Source organism: Saimiri boliviensis, chromosome 3, assembly GCF_048565385.1.
Source record: "Saimiri boliviensis isolate mSaiBol1 chromosome 3, mSaiBol1.pri, whole genome shotgun sequence".
In the NCBI taxonomy this organism is placed as follows: Eukaryota; Metazoa; Chordata; class Mammalia; order Primates; family Cebidae; genus Saimiri; species Saimiri boliviensis.
This window is the reverse complement of record NC_133451.1, coordinates 52,453,934-52,475,759: the sequence shown is the minus strand read 5'-3', so window position 1 is coordinate 52,475,759 and position 21,826 is coordinate 52,453,934. Positions and strand designations below refer to the sequence as shown.

Genomic DNA, 21,826 nt, shown 5'->3' with positions numbered 1-21,826 from the left:
TTGAGACCACCAGCCTGAGGAACATAGTGAGATCTTGTCTCTACAAATAATAAAAAAAATTAGCCATTATGGTGGCACATGCCTGTAGTCCCAACTACTCCGGAGGTGGAGGTGGAAGGATCACTTAAGGGGGGCTGTGGAGGCTGCAGTGAGCTGAGATCATGACACTCAACTCCAGTCTGGGTGACAGTGAGACACTGTCTCTCAAATAAAAAAATAAAAATAAACCAGAATCAGGGCACAACTGTTTTATATGTTTCCTTTATTATTATTATTTTTTCTTTTTGAGATGGACTTGCTCTGTTGCCCAGCCTGGAGTGCAGTGGCATGATCTTGGCTCACTGCAACCTTTGCCTCCCATGTTCAAGCCATTCTCCTGCCTCAGCCTCCTGAGTAGCTGGGACTATAGGCATGTGCCACCATGTCCAGTTATTTTTTTGTATTTTTAGTACAGAAGGGGTTTCACTGTGTTAGCCAGGATGGTCTCAATCTCCTAACTTCATGATCCACCCGCCTCATTCTCCCAAAGTGCTGGGATTACAGGCGTGAGCCACTGCGCCTGGCCTATATGTTTACTTTTACGTCAAAAGGATAAAATTAATCTGCCAAGTGTTGGTAAGCTTCTTATGGTATTTAGTAAATTTATGTATGTATTTTTTGAGGAGCCTCACTCTGTCACCCAGGCTGGAGGGCAGTGGTGCAATCTCTGCTCACTGCAACCTCTGCCTCCTGGGTTCAAGTGATTCTCCTGCCTCAGCCTCCTAAGTAGCTGGGACTACAGGCGCTCGCCACCATATCTGGCTAATTTTTGCATTTTTGGTAGAGATGGGGTTTCGCCAGGTTAGGCTGCTCTCGAACTCCTGACCTTAGGTGATCCACTTGCCTTGGCCTCCCAAAGTGTTGGAATTACATGCTAGAGCCACTGTGCCCAGACGGTCTTTAGTAACTTTAAACTAGTGGTTAGATTTCCTAATAGAGGGAAGCCAGTAAGATGAGTGTTATTCATTATTCTTTGTTGTTGTTGTTGTTTTGATACAGTCTAGCTCTGTCACCAGGCTGGAGTAGAGTGGCACAAGGTCGGCTCACTGCAACCTCTGCCTCCTGGGTTCAAGTGATTCTCCTGCCTCAGCCTCCCAAGTAGCTAGGATTAAGGCCATGTACCACCATGCCCAGCTAATTTTGCATTTTTTTAGTAGAGACGGGTTTCTCCATGTTGGTCAGGCTAGTCTCGAACTCCCGACCTCAGGTGATTCACCTGCCTCGGCCTCCCAAAGTGTGCTGGGATTTCAGGTGTGAGCCACCGCACCTGGCCTTGTATGTTTTTGAATAGAGACAGGGTCTCACTACGTTAGCCAGATTGGTCTTGAACTCATGGCCTCCATCAATCCTCCCACCTCAGCCTCCCAAAGTGCTAGGATTACAGGCAGGAACCACTTTATCAGGCCAGAAATCTGTTCAAGTTATTTAGCCTCAGGTATTGTCATAGCAACATAAAGTGAACTAATACATATCCATGATATGAACGCTATGCAGTGGCTTAAGAAATGAAGGTCTTGGCCAGGCGTGGTGGCTCATGCCTGTAATCCCAGCACTTTTGGAGGCCAAGGCGGGCGGATCATGAGGTCAAGAGATAGAGACCATCCTGGCCAACATGGTGAAACCCTGTCTCTACTAAAACTACAAAAATTAGTTGAGGGTGGTGGTGCATGCCTGTAGTCCCAGCTACACAGGAGGCTGAGGCAAGAGAATTGCTTGAACCCGGGAGGCAGAGGTTGCAGTGAGCCAAGATGGCGCCACTGCACTCCAGCCTGGTGACAGCGAGACTGTGTCTCAAAAAAATAAAATAAAATAAAATAAAGACAGATCTCCAAATTAAGAGTTCCACAAATTGCAGGACAGTATCAAAAATTCCATTTATGGTCAGTAAATAAAACTGTCAAAATTGACCCTTTTTTCCCTGGCATAGGTGTAGCTACATATGATCCTATAAACTAAAGCATTCCTGACTATGCACATGAAAGTCTGAGTATTAATCTCCTTACCTGGATGGTCCACTACAGGGTTCTCTATAGACTACAAGTCTTTAAGAGAAGAAGTATTGTGCTATTGTTTATAACCAAGAGCACAGTACACAGGTTAGTCTATAGAAACATCACATCCTACATAGTAGTGCTTCCATGTAAGCTTCATATTTCTGTGGGGTAAGTCTACTGCTACAAGTTTGAGATTTGGGTGCTAGAGAATTTTTTGGATACAACCTTCTAGCAGTTCTTCATTTGGCATTTCAACGCTGCTGTGGAATTTCAGGCCTATTTGTAATAAAAATAAATGGAATATTATGGGGCTTTATTGAGCAGCAGGCTTTTCATTTTATTAGTCAGTGCCAACTAGGCCTTTACTCTGATATTTTGTTTCTGCACCGCCTTCTTCAGGAATCAACTGTTAAGAAATTCGACTTTAGGCTGGGCACAGTGGCTCATGCCTGTAATCCCAGCACTTTGAGAGGCTGAGGCAGGTGGATCACCAGGTTAGGGGTTTGAGACCAGCCTGGCCAACATGGTAAAACCCCATCTCTACCAAAAATACAAAAATTAGCTGGGCATGCTGGCACGTTCCTGTAATTCCAGCTACTCAGGAGGCCAAGGCAGGAGAGTCACTTGAACCCAGGAGGTGGAGATTGCAGTGAGCTGAGATTGCTCCACTGCTCTCCAGCCTGAGTGACAAAAGCGAAACTTGTCTCAAAAAAACAAAGAAATGTGACAAGTACAATGAGTGATGAATGGAGGGGACTAGGTATTAAGACATTTATCAATTTGGAAAGATATCTGTGGCCCACCTGGGTGGCTCATGCCTGTAATCCCAACACTTTGGGAGGCTGAGGCAGGTGGATCACCTGAGGTCAGGAGTTTGAGACCAGCCTGGCCAACATGGTGAACCCTGTCTCTACCAAAACTACAAAAAATTAGTTGGGCATAGTGGTGGACACCTGTAATCCCAGCTACTCAGGAGGCTGAGGCAGGAGAATTGCTTGAACCCAGGAGGTGGAGGTTGCAGTGAGCCAAGGTCGTGCCACTGAATTCCAGTCTGGGCAACAGAGCAAGACTCTATCTCAAAAAAAAAAAAAAAAAAAAAAAAAAAAAAACTTGTTGAGCATTCCAAATCCAGACATCTGGGCCGGGCGCGGTGGCTCAAGCCTGTAATCCCAGCACTTTGGGAGGCCGAGGCGGGTGGATCACGAGGTCAAGAGATCGAGACCATCCTGGTCAACACGGTGAAACCCCGTCTCTACTAAAAATACAAAAAAAAAAATTAGCTGGGCATGGTGGTGCGTGCCTGTAATCCCAGCTACTCAGGAGGCTGAGGCAGGAGAATTGCTTGAACCCAGGAGGCGGAGGTTGTGGTGAGCCGAGATCGCGCCATTGCACTCCAGCCTGGGTAACAAGAGCGAAACTCCGTCTCAAAAAAAAAAAAAAAAAACAAATCCAGACATCTGAAACTTTCTGAGAACTAACATGATGCTCAAAGGAAATGCTCATTGGATCATTTCGGATTTTTGATTTTTTTATTTGGGATGCTCAACAGTTAAGTATATGTATAATACATATGTTCCAAAATCCAAAATCCAAAACATTCTAGTTCCAAGCATTTTGGTTAAGGGATACTCAACCTGTATAGATTGTATGTTAGAATATTACACTAGTCTTGCTGGGTGTGGTGGCTCACACCTGTAATCCCAGCATTTTGGAAGTCCAAGATGGGCAGATCACTTAAGGCTGGGAGTTCCAGACCAGTCTAGCCAACATAGTGAAATCCCGTCTCTACTAAAAATACAAAAATTAGCCAGGAGTAGTGGTACATACCTGTAATCCCAGCCACTCAGGAGGTTGAGGCACGAGAATCACTTGAAACCAAACCCGGGACGTGCAGGTTGCAGTGAGCTGAGATTGCACACAGTACACTCCAGCCTAGGTGACTGTCTCAAAAAAATTTTTTTTAATAATATTAATCTTAAATGTCCTGAATTTACTATACTGATTGTAGAAGAAAATGCCCTTATCCTTAGGAGATACAAATGACAGATTTAGAAACGGTGTATCTGCAACTGAATTTCTAGTGGTTCAGCAAATAACATAAATATATAGAAAGCAAATGTGAGTGGCAAATCCAACTGAGGAGTACATTTTCTTTTTTTTCTTTTGAGACAGAGTCTCGCTCTGTCACCCAGGCTGGAGTGCAGTGGCTCATGCCTGTAATCCCAGGACTTTGGAAGGCCAAGGTGGGCGGATCATTTGAGATCAGGAGTTTGAGACCAGCCTGACCAACATGGTGAAACCCACCTCTAGTAAATACAAAAATTAGCCATGCATGGTGGCAGGCACCTGTAATCTCAGCTACTTGAGAGGCTGAGGCAGGAGAATGGCTTGAACCCAGGAAGCTGAGGTTGCAGTAAGCCAAGCTCATGCTACTGCACTCCAACCTGGGCGAGAGAGTAAGACTCCCTCTCAAAACACACACACACACACACACACACACACACACACCATCTGGCTCTCAATGTTAACAGATTGACACAAAAGCTTTGCTACTTATGTATCAGTAAAATGCTACTTTGCAAGGCATGCAAAAAAAGGAGATGAGCTATGCAACTTAACCAGAAATTGAGAAAGCACCTTTTCTTTAATATTCGGTTTGTTATCTAGTGGAAGAGGTCTTAATGCTGGCACTACGTACCAAGCAAATGCCACTCTATGGATAGAAATACTACACATCCACTTTATATACAAGGAAATGGGCTTAGTAAAGTTAAAATGATCTGCCTAATTATAGAAGAGAAGCCCATTATAAACCTGATTCCAACAGCAGGGCGCACAATGCACTTGCTATAGTGAGCTCACATCCTTTGAAAAGCCACTTTTGGCTGGGCGTGGTGGCCCACACCTGTAATCCCAGCACTTTGGGAGGCCGAGATGGGCAGATCACCTGAGGTCGAGAGTTCAAGACCAGCCTGACCAACATGGAGAAAACTGTCTCTACTAAAAATACAAAATTAGCCAAGTGTGGTGGTGCATGCCTGTAATCCCAGCTACTTGGGAGGCCAAGGCAGGAGAATCACTTGAACCCAGGAGGCAAAGGTTGTGGTGAGTTGCCGAGATCACGCCCTTGCACTCCAGCCTAGGCAACAGGATCGAAACTCCGCCTCAAAAAAAAAAAAAAAAAAAAAAAAAAAAAAAAAAAAAGCCACTTTCTTCACACTGATCTCAGTAGCAAATGTTATTAGCATATGGTTCTTAGAACTTTCATCAATCTGCCTTCAAGAAGCTAAGGATGAGAGCTGTAACAGGCTGTTCACCCTACTATACTGCTAATTCTTCCTACGTTCAACCCAAGTGAGACCCTTGGGAAGAAAAAGGAATAGAGCAACAAGGTGTGAATGTGTAATATAAGTAAAAACGCTTACAGGGAGGGATACAGTAGTGGGAAAGCAACAGCAAAGGACTGGAGAAAGACCTTGTAGCAACTCTTTCATTCATTAAACACACCAAATTAGATTACCCAAGTATTTATATATTCAAATAAACTCCCCATATATCCCAGATCAGGTAGAAAATTCCATGCCACCCATCGACTCTACCATAGTAATATTAATGCTTAGAAAATTCATTTTGTGGTTGGGCACGGTGGCTCATGCCTGTAACCCCAACACTTTAGGAGGCCGAAGCGGGTGAATTGCTTGAGTCCAGAAGTTCAAGATCAGCCTGGGGAACAGGGCAAAACCCTGTCTCTACAAAAAAAAAAAAAAAAAAAAAAAAAAGCTGGGTGTGTGGCATGCACCTGTAGTCTCAGCTTCTCCAAGATGATGAGGTGGGAGGACTACCTGAGTCCAAAAGGTTGAGGTAGCAATGAGCCATGATGGTGCCACTGCACTACAGCCTGGGCAGAACAAGATCCCATCTCAAGGGGGAAAAAAATCATTTTGCTTTGTTGCTGATAAGGAGTTTTGCAGGAAGTGGGAAGAGGCTAACACCAATCCAAATATGGAAGACCCCTTTTCTCATGACTCAGATCTTCCAGATCAGACGCTGCATCAAAACAGTATGTAGCAGGGTATGGTGGTGCATACCTATAATCTGAACACTTTCGGGAGGTGGAGGCAGGAGGTGTGGAGCAGGTCTGTAGTCGTAACTACTCAAGAGGCTGAAGCAAGAGGACCGCTTGAGCTCGAGTTCAAGGCTGCAGGAACTGTAATCATGCCACTGCACTCCAACCTGGGAGACAGAGGAAGACCCTTTCTCAAAACAAAAAAACGGGCTGGGCATGGTGGCTCATGCCTGTAATCCCAGCACTTTGGGAGGCCAAAGTGGAATGACAACTCCAGGTCAAGAGTTTGAGACCAGCTTGGCCAACATGGTGAAACCCTGTACTAAAAATACAAAAATAAGCCAGGTGTGGTGGCCAACAACTGTAATGCCAGCTAATTGAGGAGCCTGAGGCAGGAGAATTGCTTAATCCGAGGTGGAGGATGCAGTGAACAGAGATCGTGTCATGGCCCTCCAACCTGTTGGACAGTGCAAGATTCATCTAAAACAAACAAAAACAAAAGAAACCCAACACAGGCCAAGAACAGTGGCTCACATCTGTAATCCCAGCATTTAGGAAGGCTGAGGTTTAAGAGGAAGTAGAGCTTACTATGAGATGCATCACTTTCCCTTGGGTTTCATCTCAGAACTCCATTAAATACACTAAAAGCTTAAACTCGTGCACTGGCACCAGTGAACCCTGTGTAACTCAGTTTATCTTCCCTTCAAGACATCTTGTGCAGCAGCTCACACCTGTAATCTCAACACTGGGAGGCCAAAGCAGGAGGATTACTTTAAGTCCAGGTGTTTGAGACCAGCCTGGGCAACATAGTGAGACCTCATGTCTACTTTTTTAAAAGGAAACATCTTCCTCCAATTATGGATCAAAATTCACTAATTCCAGGTCTGCTACTGAAAAGGGATATGCGGCCGGGCGCGGTGGCTCACACCTGTAATCCCAACACTTTGGGAGGCCGAGGCAGGCGGATCATGAGGTCAGATGGAGACCATCCTAGCCAACACAGTGAAACTCCATCTCTACTAAAATATAAAAATTAGCTATGTGTCGTGGCGCACGTCTCTAGTTCCAGCTACTCGGGAGGCTGAGGCAGAACTGCTTGAACCCGGGAGGCAGAGGTTGCAGTGAGCCGAGATCGCGCCACTGCACTCCAGCCTAGCGCCTGGTGACAGCGAGACGCTGTCTCAAAAAAGAAAAAGAAAAGGGACATGCATATTAAAACTGTTAAGGGGACTGGTGGTTGGGAAGTAATTACTATTTAAAATCTTGTGTGACTAGTCCAATTTCTCACCCACCTCCCACCTCCCAGAAAGCAGTGTATGCTTTGGGTTGTTACCCCAAACAACATGCTGTGACTTTTCTACCTGCAACGGGTCATCTGTGGGAAATAATACGGAAAAGCCAATATACTTGCAGTTCCAACAACATAAATTTGGCTTCCTACATTCTTGTACCAATAATAAATAAAGGCATCATGCTTTTTAAAACTTTATTTCAACATAACTATGCTTACAGAAATACACTCATATTGGTTAATAGAATGCAATTTAAGTTTAACTTATTCTACACAATTTGGACCAAAAACTTGGTACATGGTTTAAGATTTTAAAAAAGGATTTGCAATCTGGTTTATTTTTATCTATTACAAATGTATAAAAGATCTTCCATCAAATGCTGCTAAAGAAGGCAGCAAGAACCTTGAGAAATTTACCTTTGGTTTGCCTCAGAAAAATAACACGTATTGCACTGCATAAGTTTATAAAATTGGTGCAACAAAACATTGTTGTAATGTTTCAATGCCTGTTTAGAAAGTTCAATAACTAATGGATATGGAAGGGACTGGGAGGGAACCTATGTACACATGTGAAACTGTAAAAGCTATCTGATTTAGTTAATATTGCATGTAGATTGTAAATCTACACAAACCAAGATTCAGACAATTTCTTCAATCTGAATTAACACTACCTGTCCACTTCATCTGCTGAGGTTAACCAGGAAACTGGGAACACTGGCTGTAAGTTTTTCTGATTTATGCAAAAAAGAAAATTAACTTTCTTCCTCAGCTTTTCAGTTCAGAAGTGACAGTACACTACAGGCAAGGTATTCCTTCCATTGTCAACATTCATAGGGTGACATGCAATGAGGTCTACTTGGGTTTTAATTTATATCAGCTCTCATATGCCAAACAGTCTCCAAAGTTAACTACCACATGACTTTAGAAGTGACTCTAAAAAATAAAATGGCCCTTCTTAGAAGACTAGAGCAAAACATCCAGCCAGTTATAAGCCTTATCAAAAAAAAAAAAAAAAGCAGCCCCTTGTGAATTACACAATAAAAAAAGTAGCCCCAGAATAAAAAGCAGCTCTGAAAACAGGAAAAAAATATAACTTAAAGTATCTTGAAAACCAATGTGAATATAGGTTCAAAAGATAGTTAAGAGATTCATTTTTATAAGACTACCTAAGATTAAGGCTTATAATGCATTCTAGTATTTCAAGTTTATCACTAGTTACTAAACATCAATTTACAAATAACATGTTCATTTTTTGTTCTTTTATCCAAAGGGAAAATTCTAGCTTAAATTCTATCCAGTGTGGGGGAGGGGGACTAGAAAATAAAAAGATTCAAACAGTTCCATGCAAATATCACATTTTTCAGATGAAAGAACTTCCAACTGGACCAGAAGTTCATACTGCTAATGTACTTTTCATTGAAACAATTTTTAGTAAGCACAAATACAAGGCGTTAAGGTTCAGAACCTAATATAGGCCTGACAATCAAGTCCTTATTTTCTGGAAGAAGGCCTCAAGTCCAATCAGTTTCCAGTAACAATGTTTTTACAAATCAATTTAATAATAAGGGGTTTTAATTTCCTTCATGTTTTTGTTTTTAGCATTCTAGTCTTAATGACTAGTTTAGAATTTAGCTCAATTTCCCCAGAAGGCAAATGGTTTTTCTTCTACAGTATGAAAGAATCCACACAAAAAAACTCTTCCCCAAACTAATTCCTAATATCCAATCTGTGCTTAAGATGAATCTTTTTCTATACAATGTAAACGGTAAGGTAAAATGTACCCATGAACATTAAAACTAGTTGTTAGAAAGATTTAACTAGCTTTATAATTTAAGTTTTAAAACATAAATATTTGCAGCTTGATCTTCTGTTGACAGTGATTGTCAGAGCCTAGAATTCAACATTTACAATGTTCAATCATGCACACAAAACACACACCATTATCACACAACTTACTCCTCATGTCTTAAGAGAAGAATCTTCTGCTTCTTTAAATCTTTGGCCTCCCAGTCAATTCCATGTTCAAACAACTTTAACTCAAACTTCACTCTCAGATTTGTAACAAGCTCTCCATCCATACACTATTAATGCTTTTCCTAATCTTTCCTGTTGTACTGCCAAAATCTGAAACCTGCCTCATAGAAATCATCAGATTTTTAAAAATGAAATACAAAGTGGTTATTTCAAAACAGCATATGGGAGGTCAGAATTCAAGATTCCCTACTGGGATCATATTTTGTTTTACTGCAATGAATAACTGCTATCAGTAAGAAAAATCCTATATTGGATTCTTTCATACGCTTTGGCGATGGGCCAAAGAAAGAACCTAGAAAAATGTTTTGGAGTACATGCCCTTTTTCATACAAAGTGCCCCCAAAGGAACACCAGGATAGCTGCAATTCATTTGAGGCCTCACCTGTATGCAGAAAGAGGCTATCACAGAGACAGCCAGGACACCCACTAGTTTGTGGAGATCCCTGAGAAAGTATGATTTTTTTAAATCTGGCCTGTACTTGTTTCACCAGCCTTTTTCACTGTATAGGAAAGTTGTGGCTGGTCTGCCAGCACTCACACTACCTCTCATATCCTAGGTTTGCCGCGTAATAGCTATGGCTTTGGAATCTTCCAAGTGATATTCTGTAAAACTTGAAGGAATAATTATGTCTCCTAATTCCAGGTTTGCAGTTTCCAAATATCACTTACAGTCCTTTATTATAAAGTAGCCATATGGACACCAACCATCTATGAGAAAAGGTTTTCCTCAAACATTTAACACTCTAAAATTGGGAATTAGCTGTACCAAAACACATGAAGAAAAAAAAAACTGATGGCTGGTATTTGAGATAAAAATTTGTTCAATATGGAACCTAGTGGTTTATTCACTGCAAAATCAAAACTGAGAACTGTGAATTTACTACATCCATTCAAAATAAATAAGTTATATGAAATAAAGATTCTGGCATAGATATAAGATGTAAAAATCAAAATCAATGGATTGAACCTGCATGTTTCATTTGCTCACAAACTTGCACACACTATTATTCTGCAAAATAGACAACTGCAGCAAAGAAAAAGAAAACTGCCCTTTTGCAAACAAGTCTAAAAGCATCCCTCCAAAGAGGCCAAAATAAACATGCATATATATATACGTATAAAGTGTTACTGTTTAACACAAATGTTCTATCTAGGAAAAATTTAACTGCATAGGTAAGAAAACAAAAACAGAAACAAACAAAAAAAAAAAATGTGCAACATCTTAAGCCATTAAAGCACCAAAATAAAAAACACACCAAAATCACTGTTTTCATGACGATTAACATATACAAATAAAAAATATTGATCAAAACTCAGGAACTCTATGCTTGGACTGATAGAATGTCTATTGCTGGGAGAATTTTTCTTCAATGTAAATGTCTTCCCATCGCTAAAAAAAAAAATCTTAAAGTGCTAACTTTATATAAAGCAGGCAAATTATTCAAGTAATTTGCTATTAAGCCAATTTTTTATAGATCTCAATAAAAAACTAAGAATAAACTAAAGTGAAACAGGAAGAGACATGGAGAAAAAAAATGACAAGTTGTAGCAGGACAAAGCAATAAAATGCTGCTATACCATCTTAGCCTCATTTCAATTAGACACATAAGCTAACAGATTTAGGTATCTGCTGGTTTAGTAGATTTGCTAAATTTATACAACAATCAACAGGTATACATAAAAAGTCCTAAGGAAAAGAATGCCACTTAAAAATCAACATCAGAGACTAATTAAAGCAATCTTAAAAGGTTGTCTACTACTATAAATGAATATAAAATGTAATATACCTTTACAAACTAAGAACTGAAACCTTGTTCAAAGTTTCGTTACTCTTGCCCTTGAGCTGCTTCTTCAAGATAGTACACATTAACCAAATGGCGATTGAGGTGTTTGCTATAATCTTTTCCCTTTCTGAAAGAACGATCACAGAAAATACAAACAAAATCTCCCTTAGCCACTTTGACTGCTAAGGCTTCCTTTGCATTTTTTCTGCTAGATTCTTGGGAAACTGGCCGAGCCCCATGTAATCCAGAATCATCACTACCCTCTGACATGTTGTCACTTAGGTCACTTCCTTCATGGCTGTGGATGCCTTCATCTTCATCAATTTCCTGAGACTCATTTACTGCCATGGTAGCAGGAGGTGATGGCGGTACAGTTTTAGACACTGCTTCACCACATTCTTCCACTGCTGATGGGGGAAGCATTGGTGAAACTGGTTCCTGAACTGTTGACTTTATACCAGGGAGATTCTCTCTTGTGTTCTCATTAGTGTCCATTTCCATTTCACAAACCACAGCGTCAGTCTGATGTTTACCATCTGAAGTTTCACCCTCTGGCATATTCAAGTTTTGTCTAGAGGATGAAACATGGGTAGATTCCTCGGTATTAGCAGCAAGACCAGGTAGGCTCTCATCTGCCTCTTCTGCTCCTACTTTATGAAGAGGGGCTTCTTGATTTCCTTCACCTCTGATGAGTAATTTTTGGTCTCTTGATGCCTCTTCTTTTAAATTTTCCTTTGGCAGCAGTGGTGACGGTGGTGACAGATCTTCTGTGCTTATACTTTCCTTTAGAAGCCAGCTATCTTTAACAGGCACTAAGCCAACTTCATTAAGGACTTGCTCCTTCTGTGCTCTTTCACTCTGCATGTTAGACTTTTCCTTTTTATGTTTTCGGAGAGGAGGCTTTTTGGAAATTGGCTCCATGTGAAGGGGAGGCTCTATGGGAGGAGAAGCCTCCTTCTGAACCACCCCGATGGGAGGAGACAGCTCCATCTGAACAGGTTCCTTCTGGACCACCTCTATGGGAAGAGATAGCTCTATGTGAACAGGCTCCTTCTGTACTACCTCCATAGAAGGAGACAGCTCCATCTGAATAGGCTCCTGGACCACCTCCATGGGAGACAGCTCCATCTCAACAGGCTCCTTCTGGACCACCCCCATGGGAGGAGACAGCTCCATTTGAACAGAGTCCTTCTGAACCACCTCCATGGGAGCAGGTTCTACTTGGGCAACCTCCATCTGAACAGTTTCCACAGGAGCAGGCCCCATTTGGGAAACCTCCATCTGAGCAGTCTCCATGGGAGAAGGCAGCTCCATGTGAGCAGGTACCATCTGAGCACCCACCACCTGAGCAGGCTCCACAGGAGGTGGCAGCTCCTTCTGAGCAGGCCCCTCCTGAAACACCTCCGTCTGAACAGGCTCAGCATGAGCAGGCTGTATCTGGGCACCCTCCATCTGAGCAGGCTCCATTGGAGGTGGCGGCTCCACCTGAACGGTCCCCTTCTCAACTGCCTCTGTGGGAGAAGGCCCCATCTGGACAGGCTCCATGTGAGGAGGGTCCATCTGAGCAGGCCCCTTCTCGACAGGTTCCTTCTGAGCAGGCTTGCTGCTTTTCTTACTTGATTTATTTTTCAGAGTTTTCTTCTTTGTACTTTTTTTGATGTAGGTATTTTGCTTTTTATTTTCCTCCACTTTGCTGTCACCCTTTGGCACTTCCTGACTATTATTTTTGGATTTGCTTTCTACCTTCCTTTTCTTTCTTGTTGAAGATTCCTCATCATTCACAGGATCACGTAAAGAATGGGTGTCAGCTTCCAGCTTCCTTTTGCTTTTCTTAGTTTTACAAAATTTTTCTGAATTACTTCCGGTATGCACATCCATCTCTTTCATCTCTGTTACTGATTTTCGAGTTCTGGTAGTCACTTGGATCACTGACACATTAGAAGGCTTTTTCTCTTTTGAGACATCTCTTTTCTCCGCTTTTATAGACTTTTCATTTTTCTTTCCAGCTACATCCCCTTTTATTTTTGTCTGTTCGGTTTCTGTTTTTTCATTGGTAATATTATCAGGCAAGTCAGCCTCTCGTTTTTTGGTTTTCTTTAGTTTCACTTTTGAGACATCCATTGTTTTATTAGGACAAGTAGGATGCTTAGATTTGAAGTGATACTGTAGATTACACTTCTTGGAAGCTGCATAGTCACATACAGGGCAATTGAACTGTCGTGGATTCACATGTAGCTCTACATGTTTTTTGAAGTTACTTCTATCTGCTGTTTTGTAGTCACAGTGTGGGCAATTAAGAGGTTTAGGCCCATTGTGAACCTGTCTTGCATGGCGAGTTACTTCATGTTGATTCGAGGCCACATAACTGCACTGATCACATTTAAATGGCTTCTCACCTGAAGGTAAATCAAAAGTATGAGAGAAGATATACATTAAGACAAATTCAACATTAAAATATAAGGAACTGTATATGAAAAATAATGACAGACTATTGAAAATGCTGTATCATGCACCTTACATTTACCGTATTTATTTGTATAACACTTCTCTATCCTTTGACATTGATTCTCAGAGGAAATCTCAGTCAACCATAAGCTTCAAAACAGTTCAAGTTAGAGTCCACAAGCACTATTAAAGAATAGAGATTCTTTAAGAAATAGACAACCACTGGCAAAGTTCAATTGGGCTCTGGATGTTAATTTGAAGGAAAATTATCTGTTTTAAATTTTTTTGTGAGTTTAGTTAAAACAAATGCATAATGGAGTAGAAAATAAAATTCTGGCCAGGTGCAGTGGCTCATGGCTATAATAGCAACACTTTGGGAGGCCATGGAAGAAGGCTCACTTGAGCCTCAAAGTTAGGGAAACAACTTGAGCAAAATAAAAAAACACAACAAAAATTAACTTTAGGAGGCCAGGGTGAGTGGATCCCTTGACCCCAGGAGTTTGAGACCAGCCTGGCCAACACAATGAAACCCCATCTCTACTAAAAATACAAAAAAAATTAGCTGGGCATGGTGCTGCACGTCTGTAATCCCACCTACTTGGAAGGTACACGAGAATTGCTTTAACTTAGGAGGCAGAGTTTGCATTGAGCCGAGATCGTACCACTTCACTCCAGCCTGGGCAACAGTGAGACTGGGGAGTGCACCGGCTGTCCTGGCTACTTAGGAGGCCAAGGCAGGAGGACAGCTTAAGCCCAGGAATTTGAAGTAGCAGTGAGCTGTGAATGTGCTACTGCACTCCAACCTGGGCAACAGAGCAAGGCTCTGCCTCAAAAATAAATCAAATAAAATTTCCAGCCAGGTGCAGTGGCTAACAGTTGTAATCCCAGCACTTTGAGAGGCCAAGACAGGTGGATCACCTGAAGTCAGGAATTCAAAACCAGCCCGGTGAACATGGTGAAATCCCGTCTTCAGTCAAAATACAAAAAATTAGCCAGGCATGGTGGCAGATGCCTGTAATCTCAGCTACTTGGGAGGCTGAGGCAGGAGAATTGCTTGAACTCGGGAGGCAGAGGTTGCAGTGAGCCGAGATCATGCCACTGCACTACAGCCTGGGCAATGGGAGTGAAAATTCATCTCAAACAAATAAATAAATAACATATTCTCCCCACCCTAATTTTCTTGTGGTAAATCTTGAGAAAAACACTCTGGGCTATACTCCCAGATCCTAGGTAGAAGTTTTGAAATTCTGCTTTAGCCTGAGCAAAGGCTTTTTCTTGAAATTTAATCCTTCTGTCCAGCATGGTAAGAGCTGAGTAAATTTTCACTTAGCAAACTAGCATTGTGCTAGCATTGCTATTTTAAGCAAAAATATAGGAAAACTTTCTTGATGTTTCCCCCACCTTTTCTATAAAATGTGTAAAGGAACTAGGTAATGAGAAGTGGCACACAAATAGATATGGTTTGTAAAATAAGAAACATCATAATCACTGATACATACAGAACCAGAACCACCCCCACCCCCAAAATTAAAGGCACACGAGTAATACATTCTATCTGAATACATACCCATCTACATCACACTCTAGTAAATATTACCAAATGGTATCCATACCCCACTGGTCCAATGGAATGCATAGTAGAAAAATGGAAATTGACATTTATGAAAATTCATCTCAAACATTCTCAAATTCATTATCAAATCTTACTAAAGTTTTTCATAAAGCAAAACTCAGACATTAGGCAAAACCATGTAGATGTTAAACTTCACATGATTAGAAAATGCCTGGTAATAAAATAATCACCTTATCCAGGTAGTCAAATTAGATATTCAGCTTACCGGATACTTCTTCTCCATGTTGGTCTACTAACAGATTTATTAATATGCAAGCTTCTACAACATGCTACATTACTCTATACTTGGTTCTATATTGTCCTCTCCAGTGAATGACTTAAATGGAGACAAACATTTTTTTAACATACGTGGACGTAGAACATAGAAAGAACAAGGCCTAAGAACTTGTTCTAGACAGAGCTAGACTATCTGGGAGATAAAACAATGGGCTCTGCAAGATGCTTACTCCGAGACTTTGAGCAAAGTACTGAAACCTCTCTCGAGTTCAATTTCTTAAAATATAAAATAATCTCTAAGTGTTGTGAGCTATAATCTAATCTAATCCGTGTAAAGTCCTTAACATGGAGCAGAGAGTAAGAATTTTCACTTTTGGAACCAATTGGTAACTCTGAGTATGGATAAATAAATGGGAAGACTAGGCCAGGCATGGTGGGTTCACACCTATAATCCCAGAACTTTGGAAGGCATTTTTGTAAAAACACAAAATTTGGGGGAGCATTTTGTAAAAATACAATAAAAGTTAGCCGAGTGTGGTGGTATATGCCTACAGTCCCAGCTACTTGGGAGGTTGAGGCAAGAGAATCATTTGAATCTGGGAGGTGGAGATTACATCAAGCCGAGATTATACCACTGCACTACAGCCTGGGCAACAGCTAGGTGTCTCAAAAAAGAAATTAATTAAAAAGGCTGGGCACAGTGGTTCATGCCTGTAATTCCATGGTAAAACCCCGTCTCTAATAAAAATACAAAAAATTAGCTGGGCATGGTGGCACGCACCTGTAATCCCAGTTACTTGGGAAGCTGAGGCAGAAGAATCGCTTGAACCTGGGAAGCAAAAGTTGCAATGAGCTGAGACTGCACCACTGCACTCCAGTCTGGGCAACAGGGTGAGACTCCTTCTCAAAAAGTAAATAAATAAGGCCAAGTGCAGTAGCTTACACCTGTAATCCCAGCACTTTTGGGAGGCTGAGGTGGGAGGATCACCTGAGGTCAGGAGTTCAAGACCAGCCTGACCAACATAAACTCTGTGTCTCTACTAAAAATACAAAAAATTAGCCAGGTCTGGTAGCACATGCCTGTAATCCCAGCTACTCGGAAGGCTGAGGCAGGAGAATCGCTTGAACCTGGGAGGCGGAGGTTGCCAGGAGCCATGATAGCGCCAGTGCACTCCAACCTGGGCAACAAGAGCAAAACTCCTTCTCAAATAAATAAGCAAACAAATAAATAAATGGGAAGGCTCTTATGTATCCTGTCTTTCTTATGAATAAATAGATAAGTGGAATTTATCTCTTCTCTTCATATTTACACTAATAGAATTATAATTAAAATATCATAACTTTATATAACCTCTAATGAATAAGGCGATCTATACAGCAAGCATCAAGGTACAAGTTTCTCCCTAAGGAATGGCGAAAGGAAAGGGAAGATGCAGAAATTTTAACAGCTTCTCTTCTTTATAAATCTGCCAGTTGTCTGTTTTATGCCTCCATAATGAATTTACAGGTGTAAGCAAGTCAAAAGGGAAAAGATTTTTGTAAGCTTTACATATATGTATCAAAAGCATTCTTCAAAGACTGGTCAGGCATAGTGGCTCACACCCGTAATCCTAGTCCTTTTGGGAGGCTGAGGTAAGGAAGATTGCTTGAACTAGAGTTTTGAGAGCCGGGCGTGGTGGCTCACGCCTGTAATCCCAGCACTTTGGGAGGCCAAGGCGGGTGGATCACAAGGTCAAGAGATCACGACCATCCTGGTCAACATGGTGAAACCCTGTCTCTACTAAAAATATAAAAATTAGCTGGGCATGGTGGCGCGTGCCTGTAGTCCCAGCTACTCGGGAGGCTGAGGCAGGAGACTTGCCTGAACCCAGGAGGCGGAGGTTGCGGTGAGCTGAGATCGCGCCACTGCACTCCAGCCTGGGTAACGAGAGCGAAACTCCGTCTTAAAAAAAAAAAAAAAAAAAGAAGGCCGGGCGCGGTGGCTCAAGCCTGTAATACCAGCACTTTGGGAGGCCGAGGCGGGTGGATCACGAGGTCGAAAGATCGAGACCATCCTGGTCAACATGGTGAAACCCCGTCTCTACTAAAAATACAAAAAAACTAGCTGGGTGTGGTGGTGCGTGCCTGTAATCCCAGCTACTTAGGAGGCTGAGGCAGGAGAACTGCCTGAGCCCAGGAGGCGGAGGTTGCGTCTCAAAAAAAAAAAAAAAAAAAAAAAAAGAGTTTTGAGACCAGTGTGGACAACCTAGTGAGACCCTGCCTCTACAAAAAAAATTTTTAAATTAGCCAGATGTGGTGGTACAAGCCCACAGTGCAACCTACTCTAGAGGCTAAGGCAGGAGGATCATTTGAGCCTAGGAGGTCAAGGCTGTAGTGAAAAATACACAAGCACAAGCCTCTCAGTGTTTTTAAATTTTTTTAATTAAATCTATTAAAAATAAAAATAAAACAAATATCTAGAGAGAACATCAAAGGAAATTTTTTTTTTTTTTTTTTTGAGACTGAGTCTTGCTCAGCTGCCCAGGCTGGAGTACAGTGGCACAATCTCGGCTCACTGCAACCACCATCGTCTGAGTTCAAGTGATTCTCTCATCTCAGCCTCCCAAGTAGCTGGGATTACTGGCACCTGCCATCACGCCCAGCTAATCTTTTTGCATTTTAGCACAGGGTTTCATCACGTTGGCCATTCTGTTCTTGAAGTCCTGACCTCAGATGACACGCCCACTTTGATTATAGGCGTGAGCCACTGTGCCCAGCTGGCAGAGAAAATTTTTAAGTAATGAGGGCATACAATAAATTACCAGCAATAAAATGAAGCTCCAATAATGCAACATAAACAAACCTCAAGAACATTTTACTAAAAAAAGTCCTAAAACTAGGCGCAGTGGCTCGTGCCAAGAGGTTTAGGAAGCTGTAACTGTGCCCACTGCACTCCAGCCTGGGTGACAGAGTGAGATCCCATCTAATAGAAAACAAACAAACAAACACACTACAATGTTCTTTGGTAGGACACAGAATATCATCCAGGGAAAAGACTGGGTGTGCTGAGTGAAAACGGCAAGGTGTTTCTGAGCAGAAATATTCCACATCTTGTTCTTGAGTGATAATCAACCAGGTGAAAGTATAGTCACTGAGCTGTACACTTAAGACCTGCGCATTTTCAAATTTATAAATTATACCTCAATAAAATATTTTAAAATTTATTTTACAAAGATTCTCAAACTATTATAATAACTTTCAATCCCAGCTATTTAAAATAGTCCCTTGGCACCAATGTTATAAAAATAAACATATACATTTGGAGGGCCGGGCGCGGTGGCTCAAGCCTGTAATCCCAGCACTTTCCAAGGTGGGTGGATCACAAGGTCAAGAGATCGAGACCATCCTGGTCAACATGGTGAAACCCCGTCTCTACTAAAAATCCCAGGAGGCGGAGGTTGCGGTGAGCCAAGATCACGCCATTGCACTCCAGCCTGGGTAACGAGTGAAACTCCATCTCAAAAAATAAATAAATAAATAAATAATAAACATATACATCTGGGCACAGTGACTCATGCCTGTAATGCCAACACTTTGGAAGGCTGAGACAAGAGAACTGCTTGAGGCTAGGAGTTTGAGGCCAGCCTGGGCAACACAGCAAGACCCAGTCTCTATAAAAATAAATAGGACATTGGCCGGGCTCGGTGGCTCAAGCCTGTAATTCCAGTACTTTGGGAGGCCGAGGCGGGTGGATCACGAGGTCGAGAGATCGAGACCATCTTGGTCAACATAGTGAAACCCCGTCTCTACTAAAAGTACAAAAAATTAGCTGGGCATGGTGGCGCGTGCCTGTAATCCCAGCTACTTAGGAGGCTGAGGCAGGAGAATTGCCTGAACCCAGGAGGCGGAGGTTGCGGTGAGCCGAGATCGCGCCATTGCACTCCAGCCTGGGTAACGAGAGCGAAACTCTGTCTCAAAAAAAAAAAAAAAAAAAAAAAATCGGCCAGGCGTGGTGGCTCACACCTGTAATACCAGCACTTTGGGAGGCCGCGGCACGTGGATTACCTGAGGTTAGGAGTTTGAGACCAGTCTGACCAACATGCGAAACCCCATATCAAAAAAAAAAAAAAAAAGAGAAAAGAAAAGAAATGAATAAAAATAATAGTCCCAGCAGAGTGTGGTGGCTCACTTCTGTAACCCCAGCCCTTTGGGAGGCCGAGGTGGGTGGATCATGAGGTCAACAGATAGAGAACAATCCTGGGAGCTACTTTATTATTATTATTATCATTATCATTATTATTTGAGACAGAGTCTCGCTCTGTCGCCAGGCCCCAGGCTGGAGTGCAATGGCGCAATCTTGGCTCACTGCAACCTCTGTCTCTCGGTTTCAAGCGATTCTCCCACTTCAGTCTCCCGAGTAGCTGTGACTATAGGCATGTACAACCACGCCCAGCTAATTTTTATACTTTTTTTTTTTTTTTTTGAGACAGAGTTTCGCTCTTGTTACCCAGGCTGGAGTGCAATGGCGCGATCTCGGCTCACCACAACCTCTGCCTCCTGGGTTCAGGCAATTCTCCTGCCTCAGCCTCCTGAGTAGCGGGGATTACAGGCACGTGCCGCCATGCCCAGCTAATTTTTTGTATTTTTAGTAGAGACGCGGTTTCACCATGTTGACCAGGATGGTCTCGATCTCTTGACCTCGTGATCCACCCGCCTCGGCCTCCCAAAGTGCTGGGATTACAGGCTTGAGCCACCGCACCCAGCCCATATTATTACTTTTTAAAGCCAATGTATTCAATAATTTCACCATATGATCAACTTGAAAAATAAATATTTAACATTCTTTATTTTTTCCTTAACCTGCTTCAGAGAAAGATATTCTTCATACTATTTGAAACTGTGGCCAGGTGTGGTGGCTCACACCTGTAACCCCAGCACTTTGGAAGGCCAAGATGTGCAGATCACTTGAGGCCAGGAGTTCAAGACCAGCCTGGCCAACATGGTGAAACCCCATCTCTACTAAAATTACAAAAATTAGCCCAGCATGGTGGCACATGCCTGTAATCCCAGCTACTAGGGAGGCTGAGGCATGAGAATTGCTTAAACCCGGGAGGCAGAGGTTGCAGTGAGCTGAGATCTGTGCCACTGCACTCCAGCCTGGGGGACAGAGCAAGACTCTATCTCAACTGAAGAAAAAAAAAAGGAAAACAAAATCTGGTAAGTACATGTTCTATAAATATCAATTCAAACTAGCAATGTTTCAAAAGTTTAATAACCACATGTGGTTAGTGGCTACTCAGCTGAATAGCACAGATCTAAGATAATTATTAACTTAAGGGAGATGGGTCTACATAGACTTTTGTAAATAGCAAGATTTAAGATACTTTTTCCACAGAGATATACTTTCTTTTTTTTTTTTTTTTTTTTTTTTTTTGAGACGGAGTTTCGCTCGTTACCCAGGCTGGAGTGCAATGGCGCAATCTCGGCTCACCGCAACCTCCGCCTCCTGGGCTCAGGCAATTCTCCTGCCTCAGCCTCCTGAGTAGCTGGGATTACAGGCACGCGCCACCATGTCCAGCTACTTTTTTTTTTGTATTTTTAGTAGAGACGGGGTTTCACCGTGTTGACCAGGATGGTCTCGATCTCTTGACCTTGTGATCCACCCGCCTCGGCCTCCCAAAGTGCTGGGATTACAGGCTTGAGCCACTGCGCCCGGCCAGAGATATACTTTCTAAATCTGTAATCTAATCAGAAGTGGTAGTTGGGCCAGCCATGGTGGCTCACACCTGTAATCCCAGCTGAGCAGGGCAGGCGGATCATGAGGTCAGGAGTTCAAGAACAGCCTGACCAACACGGTAAAACTCCGTCTATACTAAAAATACAAAAATTAGCCAGGCATGGTGGCGCACGCCTGTAATCCACCTACTGAGGAGGCTGAGGCAGGAGAACTGCTTGAAGCCGGTCGGTGGAGGCTGCAGTGAGCTGACATTGCACCAGTGCACTCCAGTCTTGGCGACAGAGCAAGGCTCCGTCTCAGAAAGAAAAAAAAGAAGTGGTAGCTCACTAAGAGTCATCAAGGTTGGAATAAAATAATTAGCCATTCGAGCAAGATCACCAATGCTAACATTACTTTTTAACTTGATAATGGGGACTAATTTTTTTTTTTTTAAGCCAGAGTTTTGCTCTTGTTGCCCAGGCTGGAGTGCAATGGCGTGATCTTGGTTCACTGCCACCTCTGCCTCCCAGGTTCAAGCGATTCTCCTGCCTCAGCCTCCTGAGTAGCTGGGATTACAGGCCGGCACCACCATGTCCAGCTAATTTTTTATTTTTAGTAGAGACAGGGTT

General features: G+C 42.4%; 1 protein-coding gene across 2 annotated transcripts in view; it reads right to left on the bottom strand.

The window, feature by feature from the left end:
* Positions 1 to 7,571: 7,571 nt before the first annotated feature.
* REST (RE1 silencing transcription factor) overlaps positions 7,572 to 21,826 on the bottom strand; it is a 29,113-nt gene continuing 14,858 nt past the window's right edge. For both annotated transcript variants that reach the window (XM_039468258.2, XM_010344121.3), the window contains exon 4: positions 7,572 to 13,604. In XM_039468258.2, the coding sequence (XP_039324192.1) occupies positions 11,251 to 13,604 (2,354 nt within the window). In that variant the 3' untranslated portion in view covers positions 7,572 to 11,250. The remainder of the gene's footprint in view (positions 13,605 to 21,826) is intronic.